General features: G+C 54.0%; 5 protein-coding genes across 5 annotated transcripts; 1 reads left to right on the plus strand and 4 right to left on the minus strand.

Annotated features, from left to right (window-relative positions):
- Window positions 1-239: 239 nt before the first annotated feature.
- Window positions 240-1,406, minus strand: A1O7_01650 (uncharacterized protein; the record flags this gene model as incomplete). Its single annotated transcript, XM_007755686.1, has 3 exons — window positions 240-671; window positions 720-1,092; window positions 1,144-1,406. 3 exons carry the CDS (start codon window positions 1,404-1,406, stop codon window positions 240-242), a joined length of 1,068 nt encoding a protein of 355 aa, XP_007753876.1.
- A 2,858-nt stretch (window positions 1,407-4,264) lies between these two features.
- On the plus strand, window positions 4,265-7,294 carry A1O7_01651 (uncharacterized protein; the record flags this gene model as incomplete). Its single annotated transcript, XM_007755687.1, has 5 exons — window positions 4,265-4,396; window positions 4,446-4,718; window positions 4,782-4,958; window positions 5,007-5,323; window positions 5,374-7,294. 5 exons carry the CDS (start codon window positions 4,265-4,267, stop codon window positions 7,292-7,294), a joined length of 2,820 nt encoding a protein of 939 aa, XP_007753877.1.
- A 570-nt stretch (window positions 7,295-7,864) lies between these two features.
- A1O7_01652 (uncharacterized protein) lies at window positions 7,865-11,866 on the minus strand (the record flags this gene model as incomplete). Its single annotated transcript, XM_007755688.1, has 1 exon — window positions 7,865-11,866. The coding sequence occupies one exon, from the start codon at window positions 11,864-11,866 to the stop codon at window positions 7,865-7,867; it is 4,002 nt and encodes a 1,333-aa protein (XP_007753878.1).
- Window positions 11,867-12,136: 270 nt separating this feature from the next.
- Window positions 12,137-13,511, minus strand: A1O7_01653 (alcohol dehydrogenase; the record flags this gene model as incomplete). The annotated part of the gene is made up of 5 exons (XM_007755689.1): window positions 12,137-12,251; window positions 12,308-12,922; window positions 12,994-13,226; window positions 13,295-13,305; window positions 13,373-13,511. The coding sequence occupies 5 exons, from the start codon at window positions 13,509-13,511 to the stop codon at window positions 12,137-12,139; spliced, it is 1,113 nt and encodes a 370-aa protein (XP_007753879.1).
- A 932-nt stretch (window positions 13,512-14,443) lies between these two features.
- A1O7_01654 (uncharacterized protein) lies at window positions 14,444-15,283 on the minus strand (the record flags this gene model as incomplete). Its single annotated transcript, XM_007755690.1, has 1 exon — window positions 14,444-15,283. One exon carries the CDS (start codon window positions 15,281-15,283, stop codon window positions 14,444-14,446), a length of 840 nt encoding a protein of 279 aa, XP_007753880.1.
- Window positions 15,284-16,496: the final 1,213 nt, after the last annotated feature.

A 16,496-nucleotide genomic window follows, 5' to 3' on the forward strand; every position in this document is an offset into this window, starting at 1 on the left:
ACGAGATCCTCTCAAGACTTTCGCACGCACTAGAGTTCCAGCAGAAGCAAGCAATCTTCCTGAAGACAAATTGAACCAAGAAAATCTAAAAATCCAAACCCCAAACCAAGCAAGCCTCCTGGCCATGCAGCCAAAACAAGGTCGTGTCAACGTATGATCTGCAACAGCCGCAGCAGGAAAGCCATTCAGACCGAATGTGCAACGCTCATGCACTGGTTGTGGCTGCTGCGTCAATCAACCTACAATTTCGCCTTCTTGCGTCGCTCTTTGAGCAATTCCTCGCTAAAGAGGTTCTCTTCATCGTCCATAATCCCGACCTTGACCATATCATCGTCAACCAGCTCCTTCAACATGGATTCCAAGAAGGTCTTCTGTTCGCTGATGAAGGCCTTCGTGGCCTTGGTGTCAAACCGGTGGGCGCGCCTGCGCTCTCGTATCTCTTTCAGTTGTGCTCGGATGCGTTCTTCCAACATCTCGAAGCGATACTCGGCATACTGCGAGTAGAGCTCGGTCAGGTCGGAAATCGGGCGGACTGTGGTGAGAACAGTGTCGTCTTTTATGAAGGCAGACTTGGGACGGAATGAGGTCACCATTGAGATACGCTCCGTTGTGCCAAGGACTCGCATCGCTTGATGTTCGATATATCGGCCCTGGAGGATGACAGCATGGCCCTGGGCCTGTCAGTGTACAGGTTTGCAAAATTTGGACGCGGGTCTTACCATGCCTGGTCCCCGAACTTTCATGATGTCCCCCGTGCCCGTCCGTAAGGCTGTTTCGCCTCCAATCATGTTGGTGCAGTCACTGAGCATGGTGACACAGACAAAAGGGTAACTGTCTGTATGCCAGTCGACGATGGGCTGGGCATCTTCGTCGTCTTCCCAGGGACAACCCGAGACACCTTCGTCAGCTTCACGATGAGACCTCTCAGCAAGGGCCTGCTTGACGGTCTCGATCTGTTCCTCGCTGTTGCTGGAGATATTCATGTGGGCAATCTCTAGGTCCAGGGCCGGTACAAGCTCGACACCGGCAATTTTTGACACAATCGCGAGTACTTCAGGACTGCGCCAGACGTCATACACGAAGGGGGCGTATCTGATTATCTTATCAGTATAGCCCAAGCAGCATTGACAAGGTCAAACTCACTCGGGAGCAAACCCTCTCAGCTGGCACTTCGCAAGATTGCTGGAATACTTGCAGTTCTCCCACACAGGCTTGCTGAGTACCTCCGCTCTCATTGCTTCGATGGCTTCTATTGTGAAGAGAGGGAAGGGTTCTGAGACGGCAATAGGTGAGACACCCTTATCTGCGAACCCAATCTCCTCCATGGTCCATATCTTGTTGGGCGCTTGGAAGTTGAGATGCTTCGCCGGCTCAAACGTGAGAGCTTTTGGTGTCTTGGGAGCCATGTCGTCCAGGAGGGATGCGGGCCTTTTCCTCTTACCAGAACCGAGAGAAGAAGCTGATTGAGGGAGAAGAACGTCTGCTGAAGCCATCACTGCTGGTACTGACTATATACTTGAATGCAAGTACAAAATGGTAAGTAGGTGGTAGTGGTGGCGTGCAGTATGCTCAATGGAAACAGAGCAAACAGAGCAATCGCTCAGACTGACTCTGTCAAGGACAACAATATCGCCAAACAGTCTATGACTAAGTGTGTATACACACAGGGAAAGACAGTCATATATCAGAAAGACCCCCTAGCCTCGGGCAGCAACCGAAAGCCTTCCTAGGTGAGGCGTTTTGTGGTTTGCGAAGAGGGCTCCGAAGGGAAGCGCCAACCGTCGGATATCACTGCGCTGTCTACGGATTACGGTGAGTTGAACCGAAGAGTGCTCCCACCACCAGTCACTAGCTCATGAGATCGGAGCAGGCATGTAACTTCATAAAGTAGGGATAATGGAAGGCGAGTGAATAGGGCGTTGTGATGCAGGAGAGCAGCTGCCCTCGGCTTCACAATTCGTTCGGAACTTCGCGCATTCTTATCAGCTACTCCCATCATCGGCCTGCGGTGACAAGGCTTGATCTGGACCGCTCAACATTTGTGGAGCGCCTCGACCTCTTCGTAAAGCGAGGAGTTGCACTTCATGGAAGCTGGGATGCCCGAGCTATGCTTGTGGAGACAAACAAGAGACGAACAACGCCGGCGTTTGTCATGGATGGAAAATGTTGCTCAGTTTGGCTTAAAATCACTGCCCGTCGCTCGTTGTCCGTTGCCCACTCCATTTGTTCGCCGTGCGCCCTCCGCTACGAACGAATCCATCTTTTTCACATGTGCGTGTGCATATATGGACCAGCCGATTCGAGGTGCATACCCCTCTTTGTCGCTATACCGGAGTGCAGGGCGGATATCTTGACATCACACTGGCACGTTGGCACGTTGGCATCGTCTATCGCCAGCGATGCTCAAGTTGGCTGGGGCGGTTAGGTGTTAAGATTGGGTACCGCAACCGCTGCACAGGCCCCAGGTGAATGAAATCTGGGTCGGTGTGACTCGTGGGAGTCCAAAAGAGGTTGCCATTATTCAACGCACGCCCGCGCAAGAGCTCAATACACGATAAGGGTCCTGGACATGCATCATCGCTTCTCGCAGTTATAGAGATGGACAACCCCGCCGCCGGTGAGGAATGGATCTATTCACCAAACACGGTATGGTATCGGATATCACAAACCCTCCCAGCAGCATAGCTTCCGCCAATTACATGCTTCGTCGTTACTGCCTCTAGAAGCTAAATCTTGAGTTGGAACATTGGTAGGATGGATTGTGATCTCCTTGACAATTGATTCAACCTTCGGGCGCATTGAAGGTTTCGTTCTGACGCAAGTCTTCATATCACCACGGCATCATCCCATCAAGAACTGCTCAGATATCAATGCACTTGATGACCAAGATGAGGCGAAGCGGCAGACAGAGCACCAAGTAGGGAATGCGCTACGTCTTCCAAGTCCTTGTTCATGGCAACCTGGAATGCTTTACCCTATCATTGTGCCTCCTTCAGCCGCCAGGTGTGTAGATCATGCGAGAGAAACAACATTGATGAAGAACGTGGAATTGGATTCCATGCACTGAAATGAGTCGACGCCAGCTCCGTTACTTGTGCTGGCAGCACGCGCTCCGGGCAAATGCACCTAGGTAGTCCACCCCTCTCGGAAGGAGCTGATAACGCTCAAGGGAGGTCATTGGAGGTCACTGGAGGGCACGGAGGACACGGAGGACACGGAGGGGCAGCAAGAAACGATGGGGTGGAGGCTTATCGATAACGGCTCGATTTGCATCTAGGCACAAAGAAGTTAGCGCACTAATCCCTGCCTCGCATGATCTCAGGCACCTGCAGCTGCGCAGACCCATTAACCCAAAGTGTGTGCGTCAAGCAACGACATGGCTACTTCAGCGCAGTCTCAGCAAATGGCTGGCTCAGATCCGCAGGCTGATACTTGGGAGAAATCAAAAGCCACGTTTCAATCGTACGGCAGCCCCGTCCCCATACATGTCCCCGTTCCAGGATGCTGAACAGCTGCATGCTCTGCAGGAAACGCAGCTCTGAATACTACGACCCTTGCCAGGAATTTGCAAATAAGAGTATAAAGTGCATGCACCGGAACAACGGGGACAGGGACATGTGTCAAGATTACTTCAAGTGCGTACGGCCTACCTGAACTGCGGATCGGCCCATTGGGGCAGTGCGAGTGTCAAGCATGATAGATGGAGTTGAGCAGCAGGCTGACGGTGCGATTGCGATATAGGGCTTATCGCGATTGCAAGAAGGAATGGGTACGCGAACTTCATCAAGACAGCATGGCGTGAACACTGACAAGGTTATCAGACGGCAAGACGAAAAGCCGAGAAAGGATCATGGTTCTCCTAAAAGACCGAGACGAACCTCCTGAAACCCCCCGAGTTGATTACTCAGGTTTATACACAGCACAACGATACCCTGCACAGAACGCATAGCGTGGAGTCTATGGCAAAAGCAATTATATCGTGGTTGATGTGGCAAGAGCGTCACTTCTGCGCTGCGAGGATTGTAAAACTAGGACAGAGCAATCAGAGCTGAGGCTATCGTCCACTCATGAACCTTTCAAAATATTGAACGCAGATTTGCGGCCCGAACTTTGTACAAAGATTTCGTAACCCGGCGACTGCGCCGTTCCTTCCATAGCGCGAATGAATAAATCATTGACAGCCTCATCCACAAATTTCCCCGCATTTTCTTTTACCGTCTCACTCTCACCACTTGCTGACAACAAGGGCTGATGAGCCCCGAACATGTCGGATCTGAGTGTGAGTGAGCGAAGGATACGCCCGATTCAGGATGCAGTGGCGAGCGAAAACTGGAAGCAAGCACTTCAATTGTGCGACAAATGGGCGAAGAAAGGAGAAAGGTCTGATCGGTTTCTGGTACTCTAACAGCACATCGCGGGTTCGCATTTCAAGCTGACAAGGTTAGGCGGTGAAAGCCTCGGTCCTTGTCCACCAGTCCGACAAAGCCCAGCATGACCGAGGACGACAGGAGGTTCTTGATCTCTGCAAGCGAACTCCCCCAATCACGGACTCGGAAGCCATCTATCAGCTGCAAAAGACACTGAAGAGCCTCTCCTTACACGAAGAGATTCCGAAGCTATGGGAACGAGCGGTTGCCGCTGGAAAAGATAACAAAGATCTCTACACGAGATGGCTGAACCAAGCAATAGCAGACAGCAACTGGCGCAGTGCTCAAAAGGTGTGAAGAGATCATCAACGACACAAGAGAAGGGCGTTTGGCTGACATGGGGCCACTCGACAGGCGACCATGGGTTTACGAAACTCATTCCCGAAGGAACGGCAGTATGAGTTCTGGAACATACTTATGTGCTACCTAATACATAAGCAAGAGGACATTCCCGAGAACGAACGTATGCTGTTTGGTACGCTTGCGTACCGCATGATCTCAAAGGCTGCTGAGGCTATACCCAAAGATGAGGTATGTCAGCAATATCAAGAGAAGTATTGAGGGCTCATCTAGATGCAGGAGCCATCCTTGTCGTCGGCAAAGGCTATCTCAGACCCTGAGGAGATTGCGCTCTTGGTACAGGTCTTCAACTCTACAGGCCATGTCCAGGAGTCCATAAAGCTCCTACTGGGCGGATCACTGAGCATAGAATCTCGCCTGGGAGCCAAGGATCCGCAACTTGTGCTGTCTTTGGTGCTCGAATCCTTAGAAGCGTCAGAGAACTGGAACGAAGCTCTGAAGGTGTGCCTGGAGCTGCTTGCGAAATCCGAATCACAATCAGACAACCGTGTCTGGGACCTATGGCTGAAGGCCCGATCTCATGCCACAGATCAGAGGTAAGTCTGCGAGATGGAGTCTGAAACTGGCAGTGCTGACGTCGACACAGCCTGCAAAAACAGTCTGAAGACCTCCTCGAATCTATTTGCACAACTAGGCCGATTGTCCGCTCAGCGTATATCGCAAAGCTTAGCCTACTACAAAGGCAACAAGGCGACCAGATCGGTCAAGACGCTTTGCTGCAGACATGCAGAGAATACTCCGAGGCATTTTCGGAAAAAGCATTCTGCTTTGATGACTTGAAGGACGCCTTGCGACGACTGGATAAACAACACTGGGATGAGTTCCTGCGGATTGTCCAACAAAGGCAAGGGCATTTTGCTCAACTGTTCGCGCTGAAAGTCGTCTATAGTTCGATACCCGCTGCTGACTCGGAACCGCCACATGCTCGCAACCAAAAGCTGCTAGCTTTTGCACACAGGGCGCTGAAGCTATACCATTTGTCCATCGCCGAGCCACCGTCGTGTCCGGAAGCAGCTCTTCTTGCAGCCTTGGCCATCCTCCACCTACAAATTCAGGATCCCCAACACCAGCAGGTCCTGGTCGCTGCAAATATACTGGAGATTGCGCGGTCCAAATTTGAGGACTATTATATTTTAACAGTCCTTCTTGTTCGACTTCAAGCTCATTTGGGTCTACTTTCGCTTGCCATGCAAAACTTCACCAAACTCAGCATCAAGAACATGCAATGGGAAACAGTCGGTCATCTAATCTTGACGAGGATATCCACCTTGCATCCGGGTTTTAACGGCGTGGCGGGCGATCTTGAACCTCTTCTGGCTGCCGAGACTGGTGTGACAGTCCTTGAAAACGCGGACATGGCTCTAGTCCGAGGGATACGTGAAGGTTTGCGTTTCAACAGCTACTCGAACATCTACAATAGCGCGCAAATGCGATCCGACATCGAACGGAGTATGAACAAGCAAATTTGCGCCATCGAGGAACGGAGAGTGTCGCGATGGCGCGGCCCGCAATTTGACGACGCCACAGTCCTGCCACCCATGGATCCCTCAAAGGCACTCGTGGACAAGAGAGATTACAGCTACATGCCCAGCTATTCCGAGGATGACCGGCGGATGTTGGAATCATGCCACTGCGGTAACCAGCCGAAAGGGGGTTGGGTGAACGCGATGGTGCTTTGCGACAACGTGACCACCTATCTCAAACAAGACCTGGTCTCACACACAACCCCTGCAAGCGCAGCGTACAAGAACATCAAAGAGTTCTACGAACGATTTTCTGCCAACACATCCATGCCCACAGAGCTTGAGAAGGAGATGACCAGCAGTGAAGTGTCGACATTCGACGCTGCCACGAATATGGCACAGGCCATCATTCTTCTCAGCGAAGGTCAACCAGGAATTTCCGGCGCCTCGAAGTCCTTACCCGATATCGTCGCGCATATCAAGTCCTCGATAACATCCGAGCTGGACAGCCGTCGTAAGGATAAGGACGCCTCGAGAATTGCAGGAATGTACATCCCCTGGTGGAACGACTTACATACTAGCTTCTCCGAACTGGAGAAATTGCAAACTATATCCCACTTCCTCACATGGGTTTCGAGGAAGTTGCAGAAAGGTGGCAAGCCCCTCAAGGCCGTCCTTGGGGCCGTGACCAAGGAATCCCTCTCAGAACTCCAGAGCCTCGTGGCGGAGCTTGAAGCCGAAAACCACGCCCACGCGCGCTGGATGAAGTCTCAGATCAACGAGCCTGGCGTGTTGGGCAAGCTCGTCGATATCGGCATGGCGCGGCCAGCGAATTTCCCTACTGACGCCGATGTAGAGGCCAAAGATGGAAACGGCTCTTCCGCTTGGTTGTGGAATGAACCCAACACCGGATCGGAATGGGAACAGGTGATGGAGGATCTGTGCGATGAAGCTACCATGGAGACCATCTACGGGAGATACAGAGAGAGCTGGGACGACGCACTGGATGGGATCCTCATGACTAGAGTGCGGGTTCTGAAGTGAAGTCGCTCTGAATGAGGTAAAGTTACTTTGAGGTGAGGTGAGGCGAATCCTTGCGTGTGACAGGCACAGAAGCTCATGCTGAAGAATCAAGTGGGTGGGTGGGTCGACTATGTAGAGAGGTAAGTAGGACGGGCAGTGATACTATGCCTCAGCAAAGTCATGCATGCAGTCTTTTGGGGGCTTCACACGATGGACGGTCCACACGCCCCATATTAAGCTTACAATATCCGATCCACCCTACTGTAGGAGATTCATCGATGCTATACCTGTCCACAGATTTACAATACAGCAATTGAACAAACTTGATCACTTCGATCTTATGCCCGCCATGGTTCTATATACCCATCCCTCCTGTCCTCCCTCTATACATGTACACGTCCACAAGTTACATACAACCCAGTCCGTACAGTAACGGAGTAACTTCGTAAGTAGGTTAGATTCCACGTACATGAAGAAAATCATATCATAGTCCTCCTGTACACCTCTACTCCGTACAGACTTCACAAACCCCGGTAGATTAATTATAACTTACTGTACAGAGTAGATCTCATGCACATCCAAAAAAAAAAATCATATTCCTCCTACTCCTGCCCCTGCCGCTGCCCCTACTCCTGCCCCATCACCCATCCCACTTCCTGAAATACTCGCGTTCCTTGCCTTCGCGGCCTCTAGCGCGCGCTTGATGCGTTCTTCGTGGCCCCCCTCGCCGCCTCCTGCTTCTCCTCCTCCTCCTGTCACAGTCGCCTGTATATCCCTCACGAGCCTGATCGCCTCTTCCGGCCCTTTCGTCACGGACGCCGTCCTCGCGTTCATCTCCTCAACCAGCTTGCTGTCCTCCTTCTGCTTTTCGTCCTGCAACTTCGCATACACTGACGCATCCGCGTTCGCGACCCTCGCCTCCGCGACGGAAAGGTTATAGTCGGCCTCGTTGAGGAGGATGTCGCCTTCGTTGGAGAGGGCGAGGAGACGACGCGAGTCGGTTACGACAGAGTCGAGCGTCGAGTGCGCGAGCGAGAGGGTCTCCCTTACGGCAGCGGTGGCGCCAGTGGCCACGTCTCTCTCGTCTGAAGAGGAGCCCGGCAGCGCGTCTACGGCTTTCTTCAGCTCGGCAAGTCTGCAAAGGACTTCGTCAGTAAAGACTTGATTGTCGCCTAGGCCGCGGACGGTGGCCCGATCAAAGGTGTCCATCAGCTTGTTCGCGCGGTCGTCCTTGGCGCGGGCTTCGTGCAGGACGGCCATTTTTTCTGCCACTGCAAACTCCTTTTCGAGGCGTTTCACGCCTTGGACGTCTCCGTTCGTGTAGAGGATGGTCAGTTCGAGATGTTTTCTCCGCCGCTCCCTCTCCACGTGTGCTTCGGCGAGTTTTTGGTGGCGGATTTCGATCTTGTTGAAAAGCGTCAAGACGCAGGACATGATTTCCGTCATTCGTATCGGCTTCTTGTCGCCGCTATTCTGAGCCTTGAAGCAGCCACTCACGGCCACGCTCTCGCGGTCTAATACGTCAATGGCCATGGTGTAAGCGGTCATCAGCTCGGCAATCTCCTTCTGCAGTCTCTCCGTGACCACCACAAAGACCTGGCTTGTGAAGCTTTCCAGCTCGGCTTGGTCTTCGTGGTATCTTTTTTCGGCCTCGGAGAGCTTGAATTCGGCTTCGAGCTCGCCGATACCTGCGTACCCGATCTCATTGTCGTTGAACAGGGCGTCGATGTGGGCTTCGGACTCTCCTTGACGCTGTTGTCGTTCAGCTTCTTGTTCTTTACGGACCAGGCGGTTGGTGCGGTCCCATTCCACCACAGCCTCGTGGATGAATGAGAATTGATCTTTGACCGAGTCGATTTTAGACCTGACAATCCTGAGCTTGGGGTTGGTGCCACTCGAATCGATTGGGGTGGGAAGGTCATCCAAAGACGGAAGAAGGGAGCGTAACGCTGTCACTGCGCCTTTGACAACGTCTGCTGGTTGCTGTGATGTGGGGGCAGGTGCCGCCGGTGTGCCCACTCTCATGAACGGTGGGGGCTCGGGTTTCGCCGCGGCAGTCGCCTTGTTGTTAACGGCCCCTGGAGTTATGCTACGTGGTAGTGGTGGTGCTGGTGCAGGTCCGGGCGTGTTTTGTCTCACAGCCATACTCTGCTTCCTGATCAAGCCAATGAATGCCTCCTCGTGTTCCTTTCTACCGCTGCTCGAAGACGGCCTCACGGGAGCCAGCAAGGCAGCGTCCTGAGCAAGAAGGCGACCAGTCCCGGCCTGTGAATGACGGAGTGACGAATATGCCTGGTCGGCAGGCCGCAGAGGAGAATCCTTCGTTTTCTCTTCTTGGACACCTGCATTATAACGGAACGGGGTATATACGGGCCGCGAAGGTTCGAATTTGATAGGCGCAATAGGCTTCTGGCTACGTTGATTTAGCCTTGGGGAAGCTTGAGCTATAGGCGGCTCAACGGCAACAATCATTGGCGCATTGATGCTTGGTGAGGTCGGTTCAGGAGTGATGTAGTCCTCAATAACCATAGGGGCATCGTTGCTGGGGGACAAGGCGTTTGGCGGTGTCTGACGGAAATGTTCCTGGATCATGGTGCCAACCGCCGGCCGTGCCGATGAGGTCGTTGCGGCTCTGGTCGTGAGCGGCCGACCACCTGGACTGTAAGCCTCGTCATCATCGCCGCCTTTGACTTTTGTCACCAAAGGTCGACCGCCAGGACTATATGCCTCCTCCTGACCAGGCGCTGCGACTATCACGTAGCCGTCATCCTTCGACTTGGGGCGATCCTCGAGGGGTGGGGCACCTGCAGCCTGCTGCGCGCGGGACGGGACGGTCGACGCAAGTTTGGAGGTTCCAATTGTTGGGGGTCCTTTCGGGATAACGGCCGGCTGTGCGAGAGCTCCCAGGACGCCGACTGACGGCTGGGTTGGTGCTGGTTCAGCCAAAGCAGGCGCAGGAACCGGGTCAACAGTCTTCGTGATAGGATCATTGAGCTGGCCAACATCATCTGGTTTCGCGGTAGCGGGAGGCAAGGCTGACTTGGGCAGCACAGCCTGGATGTCGGCCAGGCTGGCGGCCTTCTTGACCTCCTTGGCCACCTTTTTCTTCAGCTCCACCCCGTATAGCAAGCTTCGAAGCCTGAGCTCTTTGGTCACGAAGCCCTGGAAGATATCAAATTTCTCTTCGTCGGTCTTGGCTGCTGCCTCTCTCCTGAGCATGACGGCGTACCGCTTCAGCGATGCCTTGAACTCGGGCTCCAGATCGGCGTAGGGGTCGACTACTTTTACACTGGTCGAAGAAAGCCCTGGTTCCACCGTCGGAGCTGATGCACGCGATTCCGTTCGCGGAGTAGAATCTGGGACGGGGCGTGGCTTCAATGGCGTGTTCCAGGCTTGGATGACGCTGTCAATGTTACCTGCGCTGTCCAGGCTGTCCGATCGAGCGGAGATGTCACTGGGCTGTCGACCTGCAGAAGACGGTCTCCCGTCCCCGGCTGACTGCGGTGAAGTTCGACCATAGTTGGCGGCTGTTGGTGGAACCTGTGACCCATTTCGAGGAGTAACTGGGCTTGGAGCACCGATCTCTACAGGATAGCTTGGTCGAGCAGGGTCTGGCTTCGGCGTCTGCTGTATAGGAGCTGGAGTGGCGTGGGTCTGTGGAGGTGAAATAGGGCCCTGTGTCTGATAGAGAAGGTTCGGAGGGGGACTCGTGGGTGTCTGGTCTGAAGGCGGCGCATTTGGATCGTAGTGCTCCCAATCCGAGGGACCTCCGAATCCTAGCACCTGAGTGTTGGCAGGCTGGTTATGTAGTTGGTGAGGGGGAGCGTTGTAAATGTTCTGAGCCTGTGCTGTAGTCTGTTGCCCATGCGGCGCTCCCCAGAAGTTGCCGGTTGGCTCTATTGGCGACACCAATGGCCCATCAACCGTTCCAGACAGATGTTGCGGAGGAGGTGCTGTAGGATAATAGGTCGGCCCTGTCGTTTGTGACGGTTGTGTATTCCACGAATTTTGCTGCGGCGGAGCAGGATCGTAGTGATGTGATGCAGGTTGGTGGGAGTATTCTTGATGAGGTGTGCTCGTCCGACCATAATGCGCAGCCTGTATATGGGCTTGGTATTCGGCGGGACGAGGCGGTGGAGGAGGCGGCGCCGCATTGCTTGTGTGATAAGGGTCGTTCCATCCCGAGTATGATTGAGAGTGGTTATGCTGGTGAGGCTGCGGACTGAGCCTGCCTGTCGCTGATGTCGGGCGAGGTGGTAGCGCAGGCTTCGTCTCTTGATCTTGATCTTGACCTTGACCTGTAGCCGCCAATCCTTGGTTGTATTTCACTCCCCATTGCGACGTGTCAAACTGCGCCGGCGGAGGGTATTGAGATTGAGGAAGTGGTGGCGGTGGGGGTGGTGGAAGCGGTGGTCCGAACGCGTTGGAGGGAGGAATGTTCGGGTAGGCAGGAGAGATTGGACTCTGCAGTCCTTGTCCTGAGACCCTAGGGTCTCCCCATCCTTGTCGTCGTGGAGGTGCTTGCCATGGTGGTTGCGGGGGCCCTGGTGTTTGCTGTGGATATCCGTACGGCGGCTGGTTGTATGGATTCATCGCTTAAACGCACACTGACGTCCAAGATCCCGCGCATCAGGAACAGAAAGCTCATTGCCTTTCTGCTAGCGTATTGATGATCGCGTGAACAGGACACTACTATGCGAGCACGAGCTAAAGCTGAGCAACTGTCTATATTTGGGGGCTGCAAAGGCTGAAGCCGAGCCTCGGGGACGCGGTCTCTACTTGCCCACGTACGACCACTTGGGTCTGATTCTCGATTGTTTGTTTTGGTAGAGACAAAGCTACTTATTCAGCAGGCGTCCGATACTACCCGCTCAGATCAATAACAACTCTCCCCTGTAACTGGCCCTTGTCCATCTTTTCAAACGTCTCGGTCAGTTTACTCATTGGTTCCACCGTGAAGTGCGTCTTGACGATACCCCTATGCGGCAGTGTAAGCAGGTCCGTCAGCAAGGCAGCGGGAGAATTGCAACTCACCTCTTCGCAAAATCCAATGTCTCAATTGCGTCTTTTCGGTTGCCCACTGCACTGCCAACAATCTTCAGCTCCGAGGCAAGCATTGTCGCTGGGTTGGCCGTGGCAATTGGCACCAATGGCCCTTCAGGGACGCCGACGCAGACCAGGACACCTCGGAATTTGAGGAAGGACAACCCTTGGGCGTACGCGGTGTTGTTGGCAGTGCAAACCACGACGCCCGAAGCGCCGCCTCCCGTGATGCCCTTGACGTCGTCCACGAGCTTCTTGGTGCCCTCGTCGTCGCGGCTATATTTGGAGAGGTCGAGGAATGCTTCAGCACCGCACTCCTTGACTAGCTTCTCTTTTTCGCCCATATCGACTCCAATCATGCGGAAACCCATGCCCCGAGAGCCTATCTGAAGGGCAAGATGGCCCAGCCCGCCGCCACCTCCGGGAATAACGACCCAATCACCGGGACGAACTCCCTCTTCGATCAGCTTCTTCAGCGCTGCGTAGACAGTGACACCGCCGCACAGCAGGGGAGCCGCTAAGTCGCTGGGTACACCATCCGGGATGGGAGTGGCATAGTGGGCTGGAGCAATGGCGTATTGTTGGAAGGTTCCGGGATAATAGTATCTAGTACGTCAGGATCAGTGCTCGTCTGGGGCTATGAGGGTCTTGGGGGTGTCAGGCTCCGGTATACACACCCTGAAATCTTGGCTGCGGTGCAGGATGCATCGGCTCCCGCCAGGCAGGGCGGACAATTTCCACACGCATAGGCCAGCCACTTGATGCCCACGCGATCGCCGACTTTCAAGCCAAAGGATTCAACGCCGGTCCCCAGTGCTGCGACGGTACCGACACCCTCGTGGCCGCCGACTTGGCCTTTTTGTGTCGGCGCAGGAAGCCATGCCCACGCATTGCACATAACCCCCATATCCTGTTCGGAGGAAGACGACCACGTGAGAAGTACTGTCGTCTGTCGAGAGAGCTCTGTGAAGCACTTACCGAGTGACAGACTGAGATATATCAGCGCTTCTTTCTCTCCTTTAAAGGCGCCAGCGTAGTGACGGCTTAGGTGCTTACCTCCTGAGTGAGTCAAGTTCACCAACACCTCTCCGACACCAGGCTTGGGTGTCTCCACCTCTTCGATCTTTGTCGAGATGCTGCCGGGGTTATCGTACACCAAGGCCTTGTGCCGGGAAGGAATCTCGACGGAACCCATGTTGAGAGCACACGGAAGCGAATTTCTTACAGAACGAAATGAGAAGGAACTGATCACGCAGGTGTTGTGCAAGAAGAGTCAGCAGAAGAGGACAAAGGTGAACTGCGGTATTGGCACAAGATCAAAGACTCGAGCGGGCGCGTCCGCCGAAGAGGGGTAATGAGCAGCACTTGCGGTCGTGTCATTTAATTATGCTGTGTAGGGCCGACAGAGTCAGGCAGACGACCGAGCAGTGGCGCGGCAATCCCCTAATGTGCAGGTCAGTTGATCGGATGTCAATCTCGACTACCAGCTTCGGGCATGTCGAGTCAGTGGAGTCCTTGACACAGGCATATCCAACTGGGTGCCAACGACGGCAAACACAAACTCCGCAAACCAGAGGACGAGAACCTCGGATTCATGTTGGAGCATCCGAGATGAGGAGAGCGTGCAAGGACCGTGAGCATCGACCCCGCGTTGTGACGACGAGATGCAGCTAGAGTCGGTGGGTATTTCACCGGCAGCATCCGGCACCCAACTGTAGCCGAGCGCAGTGATTGATATCATGAGCAAGTATGTACTAGGAGCCACCGCGATATTGTCATCCACTAACATGATTGTGACCTTCGCAAACTAGGCGCGTGAGCCGAAGACCTACACAAAGCAAAGACAAGAACCCGAACCACATACACTCAATCTTCACCAGATGCTGTGCCATCAACGCCACGGGAAAATCAACTGGACAGGAGACGAATGCCGACCCTTGAAGCTGAGCATCACACATACAAGGCCGCCGCTGCAGATACTGCACTAGGCAGACGACAACCAGCCCGCCCATAGTAGTCGCTTCTTGGATGCCTTTAGCAATAATGTAGTGATGAATGATGTTCGCAACACCCCCGTGGACTCGTTTGCCACCTGACAGGCGGTGCATTCCAGTATCGGCTGTCCCATTATTCCGGCATCAAAGCCCGGAATCGATTGAGGTAGCCGCGTGGAGCACCGTTCTCAACCAGGAGCTCATTGATCCCGCGCATCAATGTTCGCGCCTCCTCCGTCCCAAGGCTCCTAGGCCATTTCTCTTGGACCGTCTCGAGCGCATCGAGAATGAAAGGGGTGGTGCCCCCAATCAGTCCTTGGTATAAGGTCGGGACTGTGTCTGCGCCTGCACTGGCACTTGTACCCTCCCGGCGTCCGCTGCGTCTGACAAAGGGGACGTCGGTAGATCTTCCGCAGACCCTTCTGAATGTATCGAGCAGGATTTTCGCGGCGTTGTACTGACTCCCGGTTCTGATATTGATGTCGGCCTCGACCTCATCGACAATCATCCGGATCCCATCGCATATTTCAAGCACCCGCCCGCGGATCAAATTGACCGACCCCGGAGGGGCGGAATATAACGCATCATAAGTCTCGAACTGTTCTTCGAGGCGCCTTTCCACCTTCTGCTCGAAACTCAGAGCTCGAATAGCAGGTCCATGCATGCGGCAGAGCAATGTCCATCCACCCGGGTCGTGACAGCACCATTGCATCAGACTCGCTTTCAAGTCGTCGTGGATCGTCCATTCGCTGCTGCGTCTATTACCCTGTTCGGCGGTAATCCTCTGTAACGTTTCGTCCGAAAACAATTCAGAAGGGAGGTCTCGAGGCTCGAACGATGCAATGATGTCTCTCACAATAATCTTTCTCTCCTCCAATGTCGTCCTGTCAAATCGCATCTCCTCCTCGACCCTTTGATCAGGGTTATCCTCGGGTAGACAGAGGTTCGAGAACTGCAGAGTGGGTGTAGACATTGTTGGGCATGCCGTCCAAAGACTTGAAGAGTCGGCTCTTTAATAGTCATTCGAGCACAGATCCATGATGTTGGCAGCAGAGTACCGCATAGAGTAGATAGGCGGCCGGGCTGAGGGGGGTCCGGAAGTCGTTAGTAGCTGTCAAACCATTGACTTGCTGATAAGGTAGGCGCACTGCCATCTCCGTACGGTCACGAATGGCAACGAGAGGTGTAGGCAACCGAGCAGCAGCAGTTCGAGGCTTCGCAATGGGTCGCGGTACCCGTGTCCGGTCGGTCCATCCTTCAATTTGTCCACTTCCCACACTCCAAGCCACAAAGAGAAAGTTCAAGGCTTCTTTAGCGTGCCCCCCGCCTTTGCTAGCCAAGTTTTATCGATAAAATATGCATGCAGAGGCATTCCATAGCCGATGGTAATCGACAAGGTGTTCGTTGGAAGCGAGTAGGGTACGGGAGAAGCATTGCTGCTTGATTGACACAGCTATTCCTCCTGTCAAGGCGTCACAGACTGTATGGCCGCACTGTCAGATGTGCGGCATACGCGTTTTGGAGACACCGATAGCGGCGCTTGTGCTCTGTCCATTTCAGCAGAATCGTCGTACTGCCAGTGTTCGAGTTCTCTGTGGCCATGGCTCTTCCAGTCAGACGCGCCCCTTTTCATTGCAGCCGGGTGTTGGCAGGTGATGACGATCACGTGACAGACCACTTGTCCGGCGGCTTCTGTGGCAAATTCATTGGATGCCTACGGGGGCACCAGCAGGCCACTGCGGTCACTAGCGCTCCTGTACTCGCTCAAAGCAGTCGTTGAAGACCCCAAGCGCGGTGAGGGAGGTAGGTCAGGTTGTGGTTGCAGACAGTTTTATCGACCGGGGCGTCGATTCCGAGGCGAACGGCCGCTTGAAAAGGGTCAGCGACCATTCACGAAGCCGTCTTTCGAGATGTCCGGCATCGTCACCACACCAGGGCAGACTCAGGCGGAGAGTGAGGCCTCAAGGTCCAGCTGTTGTGCCAAGGGTACGTAAAGCGACCGCAGGAATGGTGCGTGATACCGTGTCCCGATTGCAGACCTTGATAGACGGGGTCCAGACAATATCAAGTTCCATGAGATCCCATTCCGGAGGCTTCCACACCTTCCTCAGCCGGATTCCCGTGTCAGCGGCATTCCTTGAGCAATCTGTACCCTTCAGAAGTTTCAATTGCGAAGACCCTGTGTC

Source organism: Cladophialophora yegresii (assembly GCF_000585515.1).
Source record: "Cladophialophora yegresii CBS 114405 chromosome Unknown aczIN-supercont1.1, whole genome shotgun sequence".
In the NCBI taxonomy this organism is placed as follows: domain Eukaryota; kingdom Fungi; phylum Ascomycota; class Eurotiomycetes; order Chaetothyriales; family Herpotrichiellaceae; genus Cladophialophora; species Cladophialophora yegresii.